The sequence below is a fragment of the Phodopus roborovskii genome, unplaced genomic scaffold (genome assembly GCF_943737965.1).
Source record: "Phodopus roborovskii unplaced genomic scaffold, PHOROB, whole genome shotgun sequence".
Taxonomy (NCBI): Eukaryota; Metazoa; Chordata; class Mammalia; order Rodentia; family Cricetidae; genus Phodopus; species Phodopus roborovskii.
In genome coordinates this window covers 84,527-102,902 of record NW_026125426.1, presented here as the reverse complement: position 1 = coordinate 102,902, position 18,376 = coordinate 84,527, and the positions used below count along the sequence as shown (strand labels likewise).

General features: G+C 41.4%; 1 protein-coding gene across 1 annotated transcript in view; it reads left to right on the top strand.

The window, feature by feature from the left end:
* LOC127215305 (kinase D-interacting substrate of 220 kDa-like) overlaps positions 1–18,376 on the top strand; it is a 77,261-nt gene that overhangs the window by 24,839 nt on the left and 34,046 nt on the right. Inside the window, 12 exon segments of the mRNA XM_051175676.1 lie at positions 299–476; positions 2,015–2,179; positions 3,002–3,181; positions 4,039–4,204; positions 6,788–6,892; positions 6,894–6,937; positions 7,167–7,456; positions 8,592–8,732; positions 9,442–9,685; positions 10,217–10,305; positions 11,829–11,973; positions 15,174–15,336. Of these exon segments, the coding sequence (XP_051031633.1) occupies positions 299–476; positions 2,015–2,179; positions 3,002–3,181; positions 4,039–4,204; positions 6,788–6,892; positions 6,894–6,937; positions 7,167–7,456; positions 8,592–8,732; positions 9,442–9,685; positions 10,217–10,305; positions 11,829–11,973; positions 15,174–15,336 (1,910 nt within the window).

Genomic DNA, 18,376 nt, shown 5'->3' with positions numbered 1-18,376 from the left:
CCAGGACAGTGACTGTTGTGATGGAGAAATGTTACTGAGGCGTGGGTCCTGGCCTGGGAGGTGCACACGGTGAGCTGCAGGGAGAGAAGCTGCATCTTAGAAGCCTGGAGGGAAATGTTTCTGAGAAGTGCTGGTAGATAGCGAGGGAACTGTAGTACACAGAAATCCAAATTCACATTATGTTTGTACCATTTGTGAAAACGTGCACCTCTAGATCGTCTGCTTTATAGGGGCATGAAAAGTGTTCCTTAGAGCTGGCCTGAGGACAAGAAGTTCAGCCTGTGCTGCCATTTTACAGAAAGGTGACACTCCCCTGCATGTTGCCATCCGAGGGAGGAGCCGGAGACTGGCAGAACTTCTTTTAAGGAACCCCAAAGATGGGCGGCTACTTTACAGGCCCAACAAAGCAGGCGAAACTCCCTACAACATTGACTGCAGCCACCAGAAAAGCATTTTAACACAAATATTTGGAGCCAGTAAGTGATGAGTTTTGTCCTTGACTGAACCTGTGCATGCACAATAGTATGTTGTGTCTGTGTGCATATATGTATGTGTGTCTGTGTACATGCATGTATGTGCATATCTGTGTTCATGTGCATGTGTGCTTTGCTGGAGGTTGAACTCAGGGCCCTGTCAATACTAGGCAAGAGCTTTACCTCTAAGCAGCTCAACACTCCTACTTGAATTTTTAAATAATGAATTTTAAGTAAAATTATATGGAAAAGAAATGGTCCAACATACCTGGTCCAAAAAAGATTTAAAAAAAGATTTTTATTAGCTTTATTCATTTTATTTTATCTGTGAGTGTTTTGCCTATATGTATATAAGTGTCTTCCTAGTCATCTCACCAACAGAAAGATTTTTTTTTAAAAAATTGTTTCTCGGCTGGTAAGGTGTTTCAAAGTATAAAGGCTCCTGCTGGTCAAGCCTGGTGACCTGAGCCTGATTCCTGGAACTCGGGCTCCAGCTGGAAGAAGAGAGCTGATGCTTCTGACTTGTCCTCTGACCAACCTAGACCCATGTGGCCTCTCATGTGCTCATGATGTTAAACACTTCCTAGCTGTTCTTACACTTAAAAAAATATTTAAACAATTACTTATAGGGATATTTCTGTGTTTGTGAATGTGTGTTGCATGTGTGCATGTGTGTGTGTGGGGGGGACGCACGCGAATGTGCATGTGCGTGCGTGCATGAGTGTGTAAGTGTGTGTGCACCTGTGTGCATACATGTGTGTGTGTGTGCCTGTGGAGACCAAAAGAAAGTGTTGGATCCCCAGGAACTAGGTTATAGGCCCTTTGAATTGCTCTGTGTGGATGCTGGAAGCCTATTAACACTGAGCATCTCCCCAGCCCATCTTCCATCTTCTTGTTTTATTATTATTATTTTTTTAATCTTTAAAATAACTATCTCTTTGGTGGTGTTGTTTGTTTGAGTTGCCTTAACGTAGGAAGAATTGGTCATAAAATCTTTTTACCAAGAATTATTCTGCCTTGATTGCCTATTATATTCTACATTAACACTTTACAGTATATGTTCTATTTTTTAAAAAATGCCTCTGCAGTTGAAGTGTCTCTTGAACTTTTCTCCCACCTCTAGCTGTAAGGATTGGACCCAAGGCTCACGAATGGCAGCAGTGCTCTGCTGTAGATTGCAGAGCTATAGATTGCAGAGCTGTAGATTGCAGAGCTGCAGATTGCAGAGCTGTGCCCCCAGCCCAGGAATACATGATAAATGGCAGAGGAGAGAGAACTGTGTCTAATTGTCAGTGTTTTTGTTTTTTGTTTTCCTTAGCTGTGCTTCAGAATATTGTATCTTATCATTAAGTAATAGGTATTTTATAATACATACATTATGCTTCTGAAAATACAGTATCTATATAAGAATCTGGAGCTGTTTTTACAGAGACTTAAATGGTCAGGATTAGGTGCCCCTCCCCCCAACAATGGGTTAGAACTGTGCTCCTTCTTAAGTGACACACTGTTAATATAAGGATGTGGTGTGCTTCTAATCACAGGACACTTGTCTCCTACGGAAACAGACGGCGACATGCTTGGTTACGATTTGTATAGCAGCGCCCTGGCAGACATTCTCAGTGAACCCACCATGCAGCCACCCATTTGTGTGGGGTTGTATGCACAGTGGGGAAGTGGGAAGTCTTTCTTACTCAAGAAACTAGAAGGTAAAGAAATGCTTTTATGAAGTCCTCGGAGACAACACTGTTCTGTGCAGTAAAAGCTCTGAGTGTGGTTGCCCTGTCTCAGCATCTGCTTGGGGGGGGTTGGTGTTTCTCCCTCTAGTTCACCTTTCCATGTTTCCTTTGTAAAACAGGTTCAGTTGTGGGTCAGCACCCGGTGTAACCCTTGGTAGTGCGTGGGCAGTGAAGTGGGTTCTTCACACACTGGTCAGTTTGCAGGCCTTCCATGAGCTCTGTGCTGTGGTCAGGACCAAGTGTCCTTGCTGATAATCCAGGCCTTTCCGCCTTCAGAGGCCTCCTCCCCTGTCATAATACTCTTACCTTTGGCTCTTCATGGACAGGCTATGGTGTGCATTTAAAATAAACTCAAATTTTGTAGAAAGAATAACTGTGTTTCTTATTATACTTAATGTACCTCTGAGAACTGCAGTGGAAGGCTGAAGGGTCAAGAGAAATGGAGGTGATGTGTATTTTGAAGACAGAGTCCTATTTCTGTTTTTGCATGTGTGAGCAATACTTTATTTGGTACAAACCACAAAACCTAGTATCAGTAAAACCTTGACAGATGAGAATAATGGACATGAGAGTTTATGCATCTTCGAGACTGGGGGATGAGGGTAGGTGTGCACCGGAGGATGGGATGCTCAGGTTGATTAAAAAGGAAATGTTAGTTTAAATGGTGAAGCAACAACAATGTTATCTAGGGCACTTAAGGGTTCAGTACAAGCTCATATTAAAACAGGAAAGTTAAAGAATGAGTTACATCTAAGCAGAACAAGTAAAACTTCACATTAATTTTTCTTTCAGATGAAATGAAGACTTTTGCAGGACAGCAGATCGAGCCCCTTTTCCAGTTCTCATGGCTCATAGTATTCCTCACCCTGCTGCTGTGTGGGGGGCTGGGCCTAGTGTTTGCTTTTACAGTTGATACAAATCTCGCCATAGCAGTTTCATTGAGTTTCCTGGCTCTCTTATATATATTCTTCAGTAAGTCTTTGATTTCCTAAAATCTTTTTCAAAAATGGAGAATAACATTGTGTGTGTGTTACTTAAAACATGTTTCCTAAAAATATACTTGATTTTCATAATTGGCTGAAAAAATTGATCTTTTTGCTCCTTTGTAAGTTGGTTTAGAATATCAGTGTTAAAATCTGGCTGGAGTAGCTTTAAGGACCAGTGTACCTGTCTGGCCTGCTGTCTGTTACAATAGTGGTGACTGTCATACTGCAGTAGACCCTTGCTCAAGAGAAGGCTCCATGGCCAGTGCTGGTCAGTTCTTGCACAGTTTGACTGTTACTATGATTTTTAGTTTTTCTGAAATTAGACTAGGAATCTCTGTTTTGTGGCCCACACCTTTATTCCCAGCACTCAGGAGGCAGAGGCAGATGGATCTCTGTGAGTTCAAGGCCAGCCTGGTCTACAGAATGAATTCCAGGATAGTCAGGGCTACCTAGAGAGACCCTGTCTCGAAAAAACAAAAACAAAACAAAACAAAACAAAACAAACAAACAAACAAAAAAAAAAAGCAAGTACATAAATTGGTTCCCAATGAACTGTTTGAATTTATCAGTTGCAAACACAAGAGACTTGGCTATTTTGCGTCTGATCTACCCACAAGACTAGACTCTGTGGCTTGGCTTTCACTTAGGATTCATAGGCCACATTATACCTCACACACCTCTGTACACCAAGATGGTTACTTGAAAATTCTTGGAGGAGTATTTAAGAATCAGTGTGGATAGTCACAGTTACATGGTCATGGTTACACAGTGTTAGCTTCCCTTCACTTGATAATTGACTATGACAAACCAATTGGCCTGACTGATTTGACCTGTGTGTTTCAGTTGTCATTTACTTTGGTGGACGGCGGGAAGGAGAGAGTTGGAACTGGGCCTGGGCCCTCAGTACCAGACTGGCAAGACACATTGGCTACCTGGAGCTCCTCTTCAGACTAATGTTTGTGAACCCACCTGAGCTTCCAGAGCAAACGACAAAGGCTTTGCCCGTGAGGTGAGTCCATCCCTTTGACAGGAAGAAACTTCAGTAAGGATGTACAAGAGATTTAAAAGGATTTTATAAGGCATCATATCCCAAAAAATATTGGTACCTTAGTCTTTTTTTTTTTTTTTTTTTTTTTTGATGAAAAAACAATACAAAAGCTTGCCTTAGTACCTTTGAGAAACACTTCATAGTGTGTCCCATTTCCATAGATGAGTTAATTTTCCCACAAGAAACCTGTTTGTTTTTACGGTATTTTATTTGTGTAGAAACCTCTCCCTCTTCCTTGACATCTGCTACTTAACTTGGGGCTTTTCTGGGAGCAGTGCCAGGGTTCAAACCCAGGGTTTCCCTAAGTAACCCTGCATGATGGGGCCATACATCACCTCTGCTATTATCCTTGCTGACACCTTGGGAAGGATGTTGGCCTTTGGGGTGGAGTTACAACAGGAAGAAATCTGTATCAAAGGTCTGGCTTCTCCTTGAAGGAACAGAATCCCCCGTCCCCCCCCAGAAACACTGCTCTTTCTTCATCTCTCCAAATGGTTGTATGCATCTAAAATTATTGCACATCTTAAGCAGGAAGCGATGAGTTAAAGTGTGAAGGGTAAAGGACAATAAGGCATAAAGAAAAGTATAAGGTTTTAGATGAAAGTAAGTTTGTTTCTTAAGCTTGAAAATCAAGAGCACAAACCTCCCACAGGGGTTAGCAAAAAGATTTAAAAATCTGCTGAAAAGGTTAAGAAGTTTTAAATTACAATAAGAAAATATGCATAATTTGAGATGAATGCAAGTCATTCTAACCATCAAAACTGTGCTAGGATTATAGGCAGAAAGATAAAGACAGGAAATTTATAAGCATAGCCAGGCTTCTTTATCCCTGGATTCTGCATGTGTAGATGCAGCTAAGTGTGGATTACAAATACTTTTAAAAATTGCACCAGTATGAAAATGTACAGACTTCTCCTTGATACCCAACAGTGCAGTATTCCAGGTGTTTACATAGCATCTGCATTGTGTTAGACATACATAAGCCAGAGATGGCTTCTAGTAGACTGAAGTAGGTGCACTTGTATTTTGTATGAGAGACATGGACTGATCCTGGTGAGGGACTATTATAATTATCATGTAAATTTAACTATTAAAAAGATTTAAAATTGAGAAGTCTTAAAATATTTGGAGTTTAAGAAATGGCTTAGTGGGTAAGTGTTTTTGCTGCTCTTGCCATGGACCTGAGTTTAGTTCCTAGCACCTACAATGGGTGATTAACAGTCACTTGTAACTCCAGGACCAGAGGGTCTGAAATCCTCTTCTGGTCTTCACAGGCATCCAAACACGTGTGTACATACACACACACGCACACACACAAAAATGAAGTAAATAATTTCTTTAAAGGAAGAAAATTTAAAGGGGGTTAGGGTTAGGGTTCCTTTTTTTTTTAGCAGAAAAATTAAAGCAGTTTAAATGAATAGGATGGTAGTTTGGAAGAAGTTAGAACAACTAAACTGTGTCAGTTAAGAGCACATAATAGCAGTGTCATTCCAGACTGTAATTTTGAAACATGTTTTATCTACTGGGCTGAGGTAACAATTTAACTTAGAGATGGAAGGAAAGAGTTAATTAATGAAGAAATAAATAATTCATAGATGTCAGAAAGTCAATTGTTTTGAAGAACAACTCTGAAAAGGATATTTTACAATTATTTCTGAATCCTTGGTTTACATTAATGCGATAAATAAAATAAGTCATTAGAAGAGTTTAATTTTATGAATTTTTAGGATTTATTGGTTTTTATTTTATGTGTATGTGTGCTTTGCCTCATGTATGTCTGTGCATGTGGTGCCTATGGCAGTTAGAAAAGGGAGGCAGATTCCTGGAATTGAAGTGACAGGTGGTTGTGAGCTGCCACATGGGTGCTGGGAACTGAACCTCTCACAGAACTCTTTTTTTTTTTTTTTTTTTTTTTTTCTGGAGGGGATTTATTTTCTCTCTTCTTTTATTAGGGATGGACAAAGAAGTAATTTTCCCCATGATAACTATTCATGAACAGCAAGCACTCTTAAGCACTGAGTCTCCAGCAGAAAACTTGCTTGAATTCCTGTCTGCAGTTAGCCTCTCCACTCTCTGGCTGGTGTTAGAGTACTTTCTCCTCCATGTTGATAGGAGGTGAAGCTCTGCTATCACTCTCCCTTTTCACATTGGCTATCTCAGACATTTAGCACATTAGTGTCTTTCCCAGAGAATCTCCAACATGCTCAGAGTAGATGAGTAATCACACATTCTGCTCTACTCCTTAGAACTTTAAAAGACATAAAATATAGACTAAATGGGGGCTGGAGAGATGGCTCTTCCAGAGGACCTGGGTTTGAGTCCCAGCACCCACAGTTCCAAGGGATCAGACTTCTTCTTCTGACTTCTGTAGACACCAGAACACATGTGGTACATAGACATACATTCGGGCAAATCATTCATAGACTTAAAATAATTTTAAAAGAAGAAACAGGTACTGTCTTTTTAAAAAGAAAGAAAATGTAGAATAAAGTTAGAAGTTCTATATCAGATAGCTGAGTAACTTTCTGCTTGGTCTCCCCCAAGGTTTTTGTTTACAGATTACAACAGACTCTCCAGTGTGGGTGGAGAGACTTCTTTGGCTGAAATGATTGCAACCCTCTCAGATGCCTGTGAGAGAGAGTTCGGCTTTTGGCTACCAGACTTTTCGAGTATTCAAGACCGAAGAGACTCAGGGTAGGATGGACTGCCTCCCCCCCTCCCTCCCTCTCTCCCTCCCTCCCTTCCTCCCTCCCTCCCTCCCTCCCTCCCTCCCTCCCTCCTTCCTGCTGTGTTTCTAGGGATGAGGAAGGGAATATATATTCATTTGTCTTCAAGAGACCATTGAACCTCTTGACCATAAAGATTATGGCCTTCTGGGTAAATGATATTGTAATAATTCTCAATACTATATGTTCTATTTCAGGTAAAAAGAAATGGAAAAAAACGTGCTGTCTCCCATCTTTTATCATCTTTCTTTTCATCGTGGGCTGCATTATTGCTGGAATTACTCTTTTGGCTATATTCAGAGTTGACCCCAAACATCTGACAGTGAATGCTGTCCTCATATCAATCGCGTCTGTCGTGGGGTTAGCCTTTGTTCTGAACTGCCGGACGTGGTGGCAAGTGCTGGACTCTCTCCTGAATTCTCAGCGAAAACGCCTCCACAATGCTGCCTCCAAACTGCACAAACTGAAAAGTGAAGGATTCATGAAAGTGAGTGATCCCCATTGGAAGTTGTAGGCAGAATATGCTGCTCACTGGCCATGGGTTACCTTGAAGTTTTTGTTGTTGTTGTTTTGGTTTTTTTCTTTGTTCAGTGTAGGGACTGAACCTGGGACCTTGTGAATACTAGGCAAGCACCCTACCACTCAGCTACATGCCCAAGTCTGTTGCATTTAGTTTAGTTTAATTAGTTTGTAATGTTTATAGGAGAGTTTAGATGTAACACATCTGTCTTGTGCTAGCACACATGCACAGCTGCTGTTAGAATGCCTGTCACCAGAGTGCTCTAGTTGCTCTGGTTGATGGACCTGCATTGGCATGTCGTAGTCAGATACAGTGTCCCCAGTTACTCTAGGTTCAGTCTTGGTGTTGCATATTTTTTGGGTTTGCATAAATCTTTGATAACATACCCATGGTTATAGTATTTTACTGCCAGGAAAGCCCCTGCCTCACCTGCTCAGCCTTTTGTCTCTCCTAGCCCCAGTCAAATGCTGGTAAGTTTACTATATTCTAGGATGCCATGTAGTTGAAACTGTGTAGCATGTAGCTCTTTCAGAGTGGCTTCTTTGACCTAATAATAGGCATTTATGTTCCCTTCCATAGCTTAAAATGTCATTGCTTCCTAAGCCTGGATAATATTTTTGCTTGGATGAAGAGTGTATGTTTATTCAGTTACCTACTGGAATTATTTTTGTTGATTTAAATTTTAGCAGTTATGAATAAAATTGCTATAAATATCTGTGTTTAGGTTTTTGTGTAGGCATAAGTCTTTATCTCTTTTGAGTAAATACCAAGGATTATAATTCCTGGACTTTAATGGTATGAGTATATTTAGCTTTGTTAAAAACTAGATGTCACCAAAGAGCCAAGAGAAGTGCAGCAGTCAGTAGGTCTCTTGGGTAGAAGTCCCAAGTCTTTTGTCATTTCAGAGTCTGTGATTTTGGCAAGCAAGTCTTTCAACCCATTCTGTCCTTTGTAAATTCCCATCATAGTGTTTCCTCGTGAACTGAAACCTTACTACAGTTTATGTGGGACCACTTCTGGCAGCAGGAACTCTGGATTTCTTCTCCTGTTGGATGGCTTTCTCACGTGCTTCAAAGTCTTGTATCTTCTGTGTTTTGTGCAGGTCCTGAAGTGTGAGGTGGAGTTGATGGCCAAGATGGCAAAAACCATTGACAGCTTCACTCAGAACCAGACAAGGCTGGTGGTCATCATCGATGGCCTGGATGCCTGCGAGCAGGACAAGGTCCTGCAGATGCTGGACACCGTACGTCTCCCTGTCCCCAAACTTGTCACTGTGGCCACATAGGATGCATGATTTCACTATGATCTCAACTGGGGTGGAAACTGTGCTTCTGATTTAAGAAATACTGGTTTCTCTTATGAGTTTCCCTTTTATAAAAAGAACTAATTTTTTAAATGCAGAAATCCTGCAGTAGTAAGTGTTTAATGAAGAACATTTAAATAATTACAGCAGATGATTAAGTTGTGGGGCATCTCTCAATGGTGAGTGTGACTCAGCCCTACAGACAATCATGTTTATATTCTGACATGACAGAGGGAACCTATAAAATTTATAGTTTTGTGTTAAAAAGCAGAACACAGGCAATCTAAGGTGCGTTATAAACACAACGGTAAACGGCAGAGATGGGTGTGTCCAGGATCTCTTGTGTATTCACAGAAGATTCCTTTTGTATAGGCTGCAGGTATCTGAAACAGAAACCACATTAACTCTTTTCTTTGTTGTTTTTGTCATTGGTGACAAAATTTCCCTGAATTAACACTGGCTGTCCTGGAACTAGCTCTGTAGAGCAGTCTGGCCTCAAACTCAGAGATCTAACTGCCCCTGCCTCCCAAGGGCTAGCATAAAAGCATGCACCACCACTGCCCAGCTAAGGATAGTACAGATTTTAAAAAGATACTATTTTGTGTAATTTTAAAATTTGTGTAATGTCCATGCCTTTCTTCTGCCGCAGGTCCGAGTTCTATTTTCAAAAGGCCCCTTTATTGCCATTTTTGCAAGCGATCCACACATTATTATAAAGGCCATCAACCAGAACCTGAACAGTGTGCTTCGTGATTCAAATATAAATGGACACGACTATATGCGCAATATAGTTCATTTACCAGTTTTCCTTAATAGTCGTGGCCTTAGCAATGCAAGAAAGTATCTTGTAACTTCAGCAACAAATGGGGACATTTCATGCCCAGACACCACAGGTAGGTATCAAATCCTAAAGTGCTTGAACTTGAAATAGTCTTGAAGGTTTTTATAGTCTCTGTTTACCTTGAAAAATGTTGCTATTTTACATCCCTTTAATATCACATGAAACAACTTTGTGCACACAGTGCTTGAATTAGTGACTTTTCTGTTGCTGTGATGGACTGCCATGAGCAGGGCAACTTATAGAAGGAAGGAAGAGTTTATTTGGGCTGTGGTTCCAGGGAGATGAGAGTCCAGCACCATGATGATAGGGACATATGGTAGTGGGCAGGCATGGTGGAAGGCTTGACAGCTGAAGTATCAAGTAGAGATTTCACATCTTAAACTCTAAACAGGAAACAGAGAAAACACAAACTGGTATGCCTCCTTAAACCCTCAAAGCCCACCTCCCATGGCACATTTGTTCCAGCAAGGCCTCAGCCCCTGAACCTCCTGGACAGCGCCACTTACTAGGAACTGGTGTAAGAACACCTGAGGTTGGGGGACTCATTTAAACCACAGGGTGATGTCTGGATGCATTCTTCCAGGGATCCAGGAGGATGCTGACAGAAGAGTCTCACAGAACAGCCTTGGGGAGATGACAAAGCTCGGGAGCAAAACGGCCCTCAACAGGAGGGTAAGGAGCCTTCGGGCCATTAACTTAATATGTGATTGAGTTTTCCTTAGTGTTAGACATGAACCCCCGAACCATGAACTCACTAGGCATGTATTCTGCCCCTTAGCTATACCTTGACGCTGATTGTGTTTTGTTAGCAGTTACTCAAATAAAATTAAGTTAGTGCCTACTAATACTCTTCTGTGGACACAGTGCTAAGCTCTTGAGATCAATATCGGTGCTGAGTTCCCTTCTGGTGTCAGCTGCCTCAAAACTTCCATATCTGGAGAAGCAGTAGCCTTAAACTGGGAGGGGTCTCCATCCTCTGCAGCTGCTTCCCAGGTCAGGTGCCGACACTACCCAGTGACTCATAAGATTTCATAGCCCAGCAAATGACTGCGTCCTAGCATTCATTCCAGAGCAGGTGCCAACTCCACCTTTACCTCTTCAGGTTCATCCTCCTTGCCCAACATTTGCCAGTCTGTTTTGTAGTCTCCACACCCACATGTGATTCTGGGCCCTTCCCAGTGTTCTTGGATTTCTGGTCCATCTATCTTATTTGTACAGCAGAAATGTAGGTGTATTTATTTAGGTTTGTAAAGTGGGATGATGTCTGGCTGCAGAGAAGCTTTGCTGATAGTGTTGCTTAGGGGTGGCTGACATGGGCTTATATTGGCATTGTCTTTATTATTTATTTATTTATTTATTTTCTGGTTTGCTGCTATTTGGGCATTACCATTTAAGCCTTGTGTCTCTGGTTTTGTGCCCATGTGCTTTACAGATACGAATTCAAAGTTACTATGAGTGATAGTTGATACAGCTAAAGTCAGGGGGAAATGTATGGCAGCATTTTGAGTTTCTCTCCTGGGAGTCCAGGCTCTTGGGTACCTGTGGTTGCATTCACCTATCCCATACTTTAGGACATGGGAGTGTATGCTGCTGTTGTGTCTGTTTTTCTCTTAAGAGATGGGATCCTTGTCCACTTCAGCCCTCTCTTCAGAGTGCCTGAAACTCTTTGAGGAGATGTGAGGAAAGTTAAGAATGGCTGTGCCTGGAAGAAAACTGTGTTAACACTTTAAAACAGCTTAAAAAGAAAGATGCTGGATTCCTAGGACCATGCAGGAGCATGTTTGCTTTATCGTTCTAGGGTTCCTCTAGTATGGGGGCTTCATGGAGTTTGACCAAGATTCTCTTTATGGAGTTCTATTCACTTCTCATCTTGACATTAAGCTTTCCCTAACCATACAGCTCCCAATGGGCATGCATCCCATGCATTGCTGCAACTGTGTAGCTCTCAATGGGCATGCATCTGATACACTGCTGCATCTGTACAGGTTTCAGAGAGCATGCATCTGATGCATTGCTGCATCTTTATAGCTCTCAGTGGACATGCAATCCCATGCATTGCTGTAACTGTACTTCCTTCATTAGTTAATATTGTGAATTCTGCTATTCTTACCTGCTGAGTTACCTCTGCAGCCCATTGTGTTGTTCTTATCATAAGCATACATTAACTCTTTCTTACTGGTGGTGTTCTGTTTCAGGATACTTACCGCAGAAGACAGATGCAGAGGACCATAACCCGGCAGATGTCCTTTGACCTCACAAAGCTACTGGTCACTGAGGATTGGTTCAGTGACATCAGTCCTCAGACCATGAGACGATTACTCAATATTGTTTCTGTGACAGGTGACTTTTGTTTTTCATGTTCTGTGATAGATAATAAGCTTTGCTTTACTTGTATTTTTAGAGGTAGTAGGCATTGAACTCATGTTCTACTGTGGAGTTTCATACCTGTTACCACAATAAGCTGACAGAGCATTGTGACCATCAGCTTTATATTAAGTCGATGTCAGCAGTAGTTGACAATCAGATAGCATTTGGGAATTTACTAAAATTTCATGATTTTAAGTCTTTTGCTTTATATTTAAGGTAAATTTAGCAGTGCAGTTAATATTTATGTTGAAATTCAGATTTTTATATACTGCTATGTTGTTTTAGTTTTTATATGATATTTTGAATAAAATGTTTGTAATAAAATGGAGATTATTAGCCAGGCAGTGGTGGCACATGCCTTTAATCCCAGCACTCGGGAGGCAGAGGCAGGCAAACCTCTGAGTTTGAGGCCAGCCTAAGTTCCAGGATAGCCAGGGCTACACAAAAACCTGAGAGAGAGGAAGAGAGAGAGAGAGAGAGAGAGAGAGAATTGCTATACTGAATTATTTGTGTGGGTGCTGCTCTTTGATATGCTAAGACTAATTAGCATTAGGGTAGTCTTGGACACCCTTGCAGTGTCTCTTATAGAATGCTTCTTTCCTTGCATGATATTGCTTGGTCCCTTCTGATATTTCCTAGTGGTGAATCTGGCAACTGGAATTGCACTTTATAGTAAGTTTAAGGCTCGTGACAAACTATTATAGGTAGGATCATAGCTAATGTAACATTTTTATAGTTAAATCCCTTCAAGTGAGACTTCAACCTTCCTATGCTGGTCGGACATGGAACTGTTTCCCCGATATTCTCAGTAACACTGAGACACTCATTTGACAAAATGCCCTTATGCTGGAGTTAATCTGAGTGTTGTAGAAATGAAACAGTAAGCAAGACAGTATACCTCTCATTCAAATTCTGCCTCCTCCCGGAGTTCTCCTGGTTCTGCCTCTGCGCCTGACCCTGTCCCTGGCAACCCTGGATAGAGTTGCCTGCCCCTCTCTCACACTACTCTTCTACCAATCCTTTCAAATTCCCCCAGGGCCCTCCTTCTCAGGACTCTCTCACAAGTGCACTTCCAGTTCCCCAGTGGCATCCACGTGGAGCATGCAGTGGCCAGGTCCCCGCCCTTGTCTGGGCCCACAAGCAGCTATCACAGTGTGTTGGTTGCTTCTTTTTGAAGTGCTTCCTTCCTTTGTCATCCAGAGTGCTACACTTACTGGATTTTCCTCCTAACTACTGCTAGTTAATACTTCATCTCCTCTTGCTCTTTGACACTGGGCCGCCCTTGACTGCAGTTCCTGGAGCTCAGCTTTCTGTCTTGACCAGTTGTCACTAACTCGGCCTGTAGGGATTCTTTAGCTGTGTGGACAGTGGGCTTTCTTGCTTGAGTTTTAGTTTATGTGTCAGCTTCTCCAGGAGACACCTGCCTCTCAGATGAAATGGTTCCTCTTCTCTTTTCCCTGCTTCATCCTGCTCCACAGAAACCCATCTTCTAACACTGTCACCCACTCTCCCCTTGTCCATCTGCTCTCTGGAGTGGGAGACCTCATAGATGCGTTTTTTTTTTTTTTTTTTTTTTGTTTTTGTTTTTGTTTTTTTTTTTTTTTTTTTGTCTGATTTGTTTGATTGCTCTGTGATCAATTGTGACTGAATAAGAGGGCTGAATGAAATTAGAGCCAACCTTTACATACTTCTTGTGAGAAGCATTCCAAACAAAAGAACAGCAGTCAAAGGCTGTGAAGTGGGCCCCAAGAGCAGCTGGAGGGCGAGCCTGGGTGGAGTGGACACTGGGGAGCATTGGGAACTGGTGTTAAAGAGTTACAACTCCTTGGGCCTTATGGCTCCAAATCCACAGGAAGGAGCCTACATTGTTTACACAGCTTTAGAGCTTTAGAGCAGACCAGAGCTGATAGCTTTATCAATGTTAAAGCCAGGCTTGGGAGCACAGACTTAAAATCTTAACTACTCACAAGGCTGAGGCAGGAGGATCTCAAGTTCACGGTTAGCCTGGGCAACTTAGTAAGTTGGATATGGAGGTTTACATATGTAATCCCAGCACTCTAGAAGGGGAGGCAGGAGGATCAGGAAGCTAAGGCCAGCTGGGCAACATGAGGCCCTATATTTAAAAAGACAAAAACTCGGCCTTCTACAAAAGTATATTGTCAAACTTATTTTAGTGTTCAGCCTTTCGTTTTTGCTGCCCCCCACAAAAAGACCCATTTAGTTAAATGTTTGCGGTTATTCCATAGGTTTCTGTTTGCTTATTGGATTTATTGTCTGTTATGCTGAGTGAGTGCTTCTTAGGAAAGCTGTGGCACCAGTGTTTATGATAAGTCTATGGCATTCATAGTTGGTAGACACCTGTGTCATAGCTCACTGGGATGAAAGAGTCGCATCCTGTCAGCCATCCAGCAGAGCAGACTCCACCTGCTGGGAAACTCGGTGGGGACAATTGGGAGAGTGAGGGTGTTGGGGGGGGGCACCAGATGAGGAGTTGTCTTTGTGATGAGAGTGCAGGGAAAGAGAATTGCCATAAAACTGGGGGGATTTTTTCAATTAAGAGCCAAGCCTCAGTTTGTAGTGCTGTCAAGTCAGGGTGAGGGTACAGTGGGAGGAACCCTGGACTCTGAAGCTTGAGGATCGCAGTTGTCCTGTCCTGAGGTAGAATGCTGAGTTACTCCTCCAAGCACCCTACAAACAGGGCCATTTCATTCAATGTACAAATAACAAGTTCTACATACACTGTACCTAGGTTGGTAGTTTTTGATGTGATCTGTCCCAGTAAGGAAGAAGGGAGGTCAGTGGCATCACACAGCAAAGATATACCAGTATGTGTGGGTCCCATTGAGGTCCAAGGAGAAGTCCTTACTGAGGACCACTGTGGTGTTTTGTTTTGTTTTGTGGTTTAGTTTTTGAGCAGCCTTTCACTGTGTAGCTCAGGCTAGCCTCAGACTTGTCATACACTACTTCAGCCTCCTGTGTGCCAGGGTTACTAGTGTCTGCCATCATGCTCTCTGGATCTTTAAAAACTGGATTTTAGAAACCAAGTAGATTTAAGTCTGTATTATAATCAAATGCCAAAGATTTCAAATTCTAAAGACCAGTTATTTGTGAGTATGCTAAATGTTTTATTTAGTATGCATACTAATTCTTAAATGTTTACATATTCCTCAAAGGGCGGTTACTAAGAGCCAATCAGATAACTTTCAACTGGGACAGGCTAGCCAGCTGGATCAACCTTACAGAGCAGTGGCCGTACAGGACCTCATGGCTCATACTGTATCTGGAAGAGACAGAAGGTGTCCCTGATCAGATGACACTAAAGACCATCTATGAGAGGTATTTGGTTTGACTCCTTTGCCCTTAACTTCGCCTTGAGTTGAGTTTTAAAACACACAAATAATGCATGCCGAGTCTCTACTTCTGAATTCAGTCTGGGCTCCTGGGTCCCCTGCACAGCTACTGTCCTATGGGCTTGGAACTCATTTGTACTTGTCTTCTCTTTACAATGTATAAGTTGTAAGAGTTACTGGTTTTGTAAAGTCACAAAACCAAACGATTTTGTTTGCCAGACACTTAAACTAGCTTCAGGTCCAATTGCTAGTCTAATAAAATAAACTGTTTCTTAGAAAAAGATAACTTGGAGGACCTGTAAAGTTTTATAAATTGTAACTGAAACTACTGTTGTAAAATATTAACATAGTTCATAGTTTATAATTTTTATTCCCTTGGGATATTGTTAGTATATGGTTGGTTTGTTTTTTAGTTTTTGGTTTTTTGAGGGATGATTTCTCTGTGTAGCCCTGGCTGTCCTGGAACTCACTCTGTAAACCAGGCTGGCCTCGAACTCACAGAGATCCACCTGTCTCTGCTTTCCGAGTCACCCAGTCTCATGCAGCAGAGCTGGCATTTTAATCTGGGTTTCTCTGACTCTATAGACCGCTCATTCTGAAACTCCCAGAGCCTTGTGTGTGGTAGTCACACATCCTGCTGCTAACCCACACAGCCCAGCTTGTTTCTCTTAAAGAAGCCAAGATCAACAGGTGGTTGGGAGCTTAGTTGCTTTCTTTGAGTTTCTTTTGTTCACTCTAGTTGATTTCTTCAACAGTGTGACTTTACTGAGAGACAGAGCTTATGTGTTGTTTTTTATGGTTTTGTGTTATAGGAACCGGTGGGGTGACCAGAGGGAGAGATAGAAAAGCATGTTATATTCATGAAGAATGTACATATGTTCAGTTGTCTTTTCTATTTGAGAATACTTTCAAATTCAAGCCACTTTTCAAGACTAAGAATATTATAACGAACACTACACCCCTACTCTTTGCAGACTCTAATGTTCACACTAACTCTATTTGCTCCATCAGCCTCATCGCTCACTTCCCTTTGTCTTATGTTTCTGTATACAGGTGAAAGCAGAGTTCTTCAGATTATGTGTGGAAATTTTATACAGCCTATCATGTGCCCCCAAATGCTTGCATTTGAGGACTTATATTCTGCTTGAAAGTAAAGCATACATAGTCAAATCAAGTGTAGAGGTGGGAGAGAGGATGACTTAAAACAGTTTTTCAGTTAAGTCGTTTTCTGGGTTGGAAAGAAACTTCTTGTTCTAAAACCACTGCTCTTTTCTGAGAGATAGTTGCTTGATGTTTTCTTCTCTATGCTATTTTTAGGGAAGAAAGATTTAGTTTTGGATCATGGCTGTGGTCTGTTGTTTTGTGAGAGCATGGAGGACTAGAACCACTCACATGAGGGTGGCCAGAAGGCAGAGAGAAAAATCTGCATTTGCAGGCTTACTTCTCTTAACCTGCCTGGGCCTGCAGCCTGTGGGATGCTGCTGCCTGCATTCTGCAGCTAACTCCTGCCAATTTGACACTCAACAAGGCTTTTTAAAAATTTAACCTTCCACTACAACCCCGCCCCCAAAGGCCCACCTCAGCCTGTGAAATGCATTCGATCCTTCTGTCCTCACAGTCCTGACAGTTCCAGTATTGTTTAGTTGTTGAAGTTCAGTATCTCCTCTGAGACCCAAGACAAACTCTTAGGTATCTGTAATATCTAAAAGAAAATGACAGATTTGCAAATTACAGTGGCACAGAGTAAAGATTTCCCTTCCCGAAGGAAGGGAGAGGCTTAAAAATTAAGCATAAGACAAAACCAAAACCCAGAGGGCCAATATGAGATCCTGTAGATCCATGTCAGGCATCTGAGGCATGTGCTGTCGTGTGAGATCCAACAGCAAAAACATGCTGTACATACACACATGCAGGCAAAACATGCAGACACATAAAATAAGTCTAAAAGTCTCTTTTAGTATAGACAGGATCTTTGCTAGAGTCTAGTCCTTCTAGTCCTGTTTCAGAACAATCTTCTGCATCTGCATCCGATGAACAGTGCTTACTGTCCTTGTGTCTATCAACATTCTGGTTTCTTGAGCTCCTCTCATAATCGCCCATAAGCTCTCCTTAGAACATCCTAGAGCTTCTCTAGCCTACATCTCCAACTTCTCTAGATTATTCCTGCAAACCAGGTCAGAGGCTTCTGGATCACGTCTCTGGAATGCCACTGCAGCCAACACACTTGTCTGGCACTTTTTCTGTGTTCATCTAGCATATGAGAGAATGCATGCACATGCACTGAGCTCATGATTTCAGTGGTCTGCCATGGTGGGGAGAGCCTGGGGAGCAGAGCTGCTCTCTTAGGTAGCTGCAGAGAAAGAATTGCCTGCCTGTGCTTTGCTTTAAAACACATCCCACCATCTGAGCCTCAGGGAGTTTTGAGAGTGGTTTTTTTTTTTTTTTTTTTTTCCATTTTTAAATTGAAATATGTCTTGTAGACACACTAGCAAATGCTTAACATGTAGTTTAAAGATAATAGCAATTATTATACCCTTTTATGAAAACCAGAATATTGCATAAGATTTTTTTTTTGTGTGGAGGGATTTAGGGTGACTCTGAGGCTCTTTTCTTTGTTTTAAGAAATAAATATGCCTATAAATACAGAGAATGTAGTTATCCAACAAAGAGAAAAAGAGTATAGAAAGCAATCTGAAAATTCATAAGAACTTTTACTTGAAATAATTAAATAAAATAATTTATAACAAGGAACTGTAGGAAGACAGTTTGCTCAACATATTGAAAACCATCCATTATTGGAAGATACTCTAACAATTTAGATATCTGTTTCTCCTTACCCGTAGCTGAGTTCTTTGGTATTTATCATTTGAATAATAAAAAGTTTTATTTACAGCAGACAAAAAGCAGCACTATATAATTGATATTCATTTATTTTATTAAAGAAATCTGATTTTGGTAAAAACAATCAAGAAAATAGTATTTTTAACGCTAGTAGTAAAATTTATTTTTTTTAATCCATAAAAAGC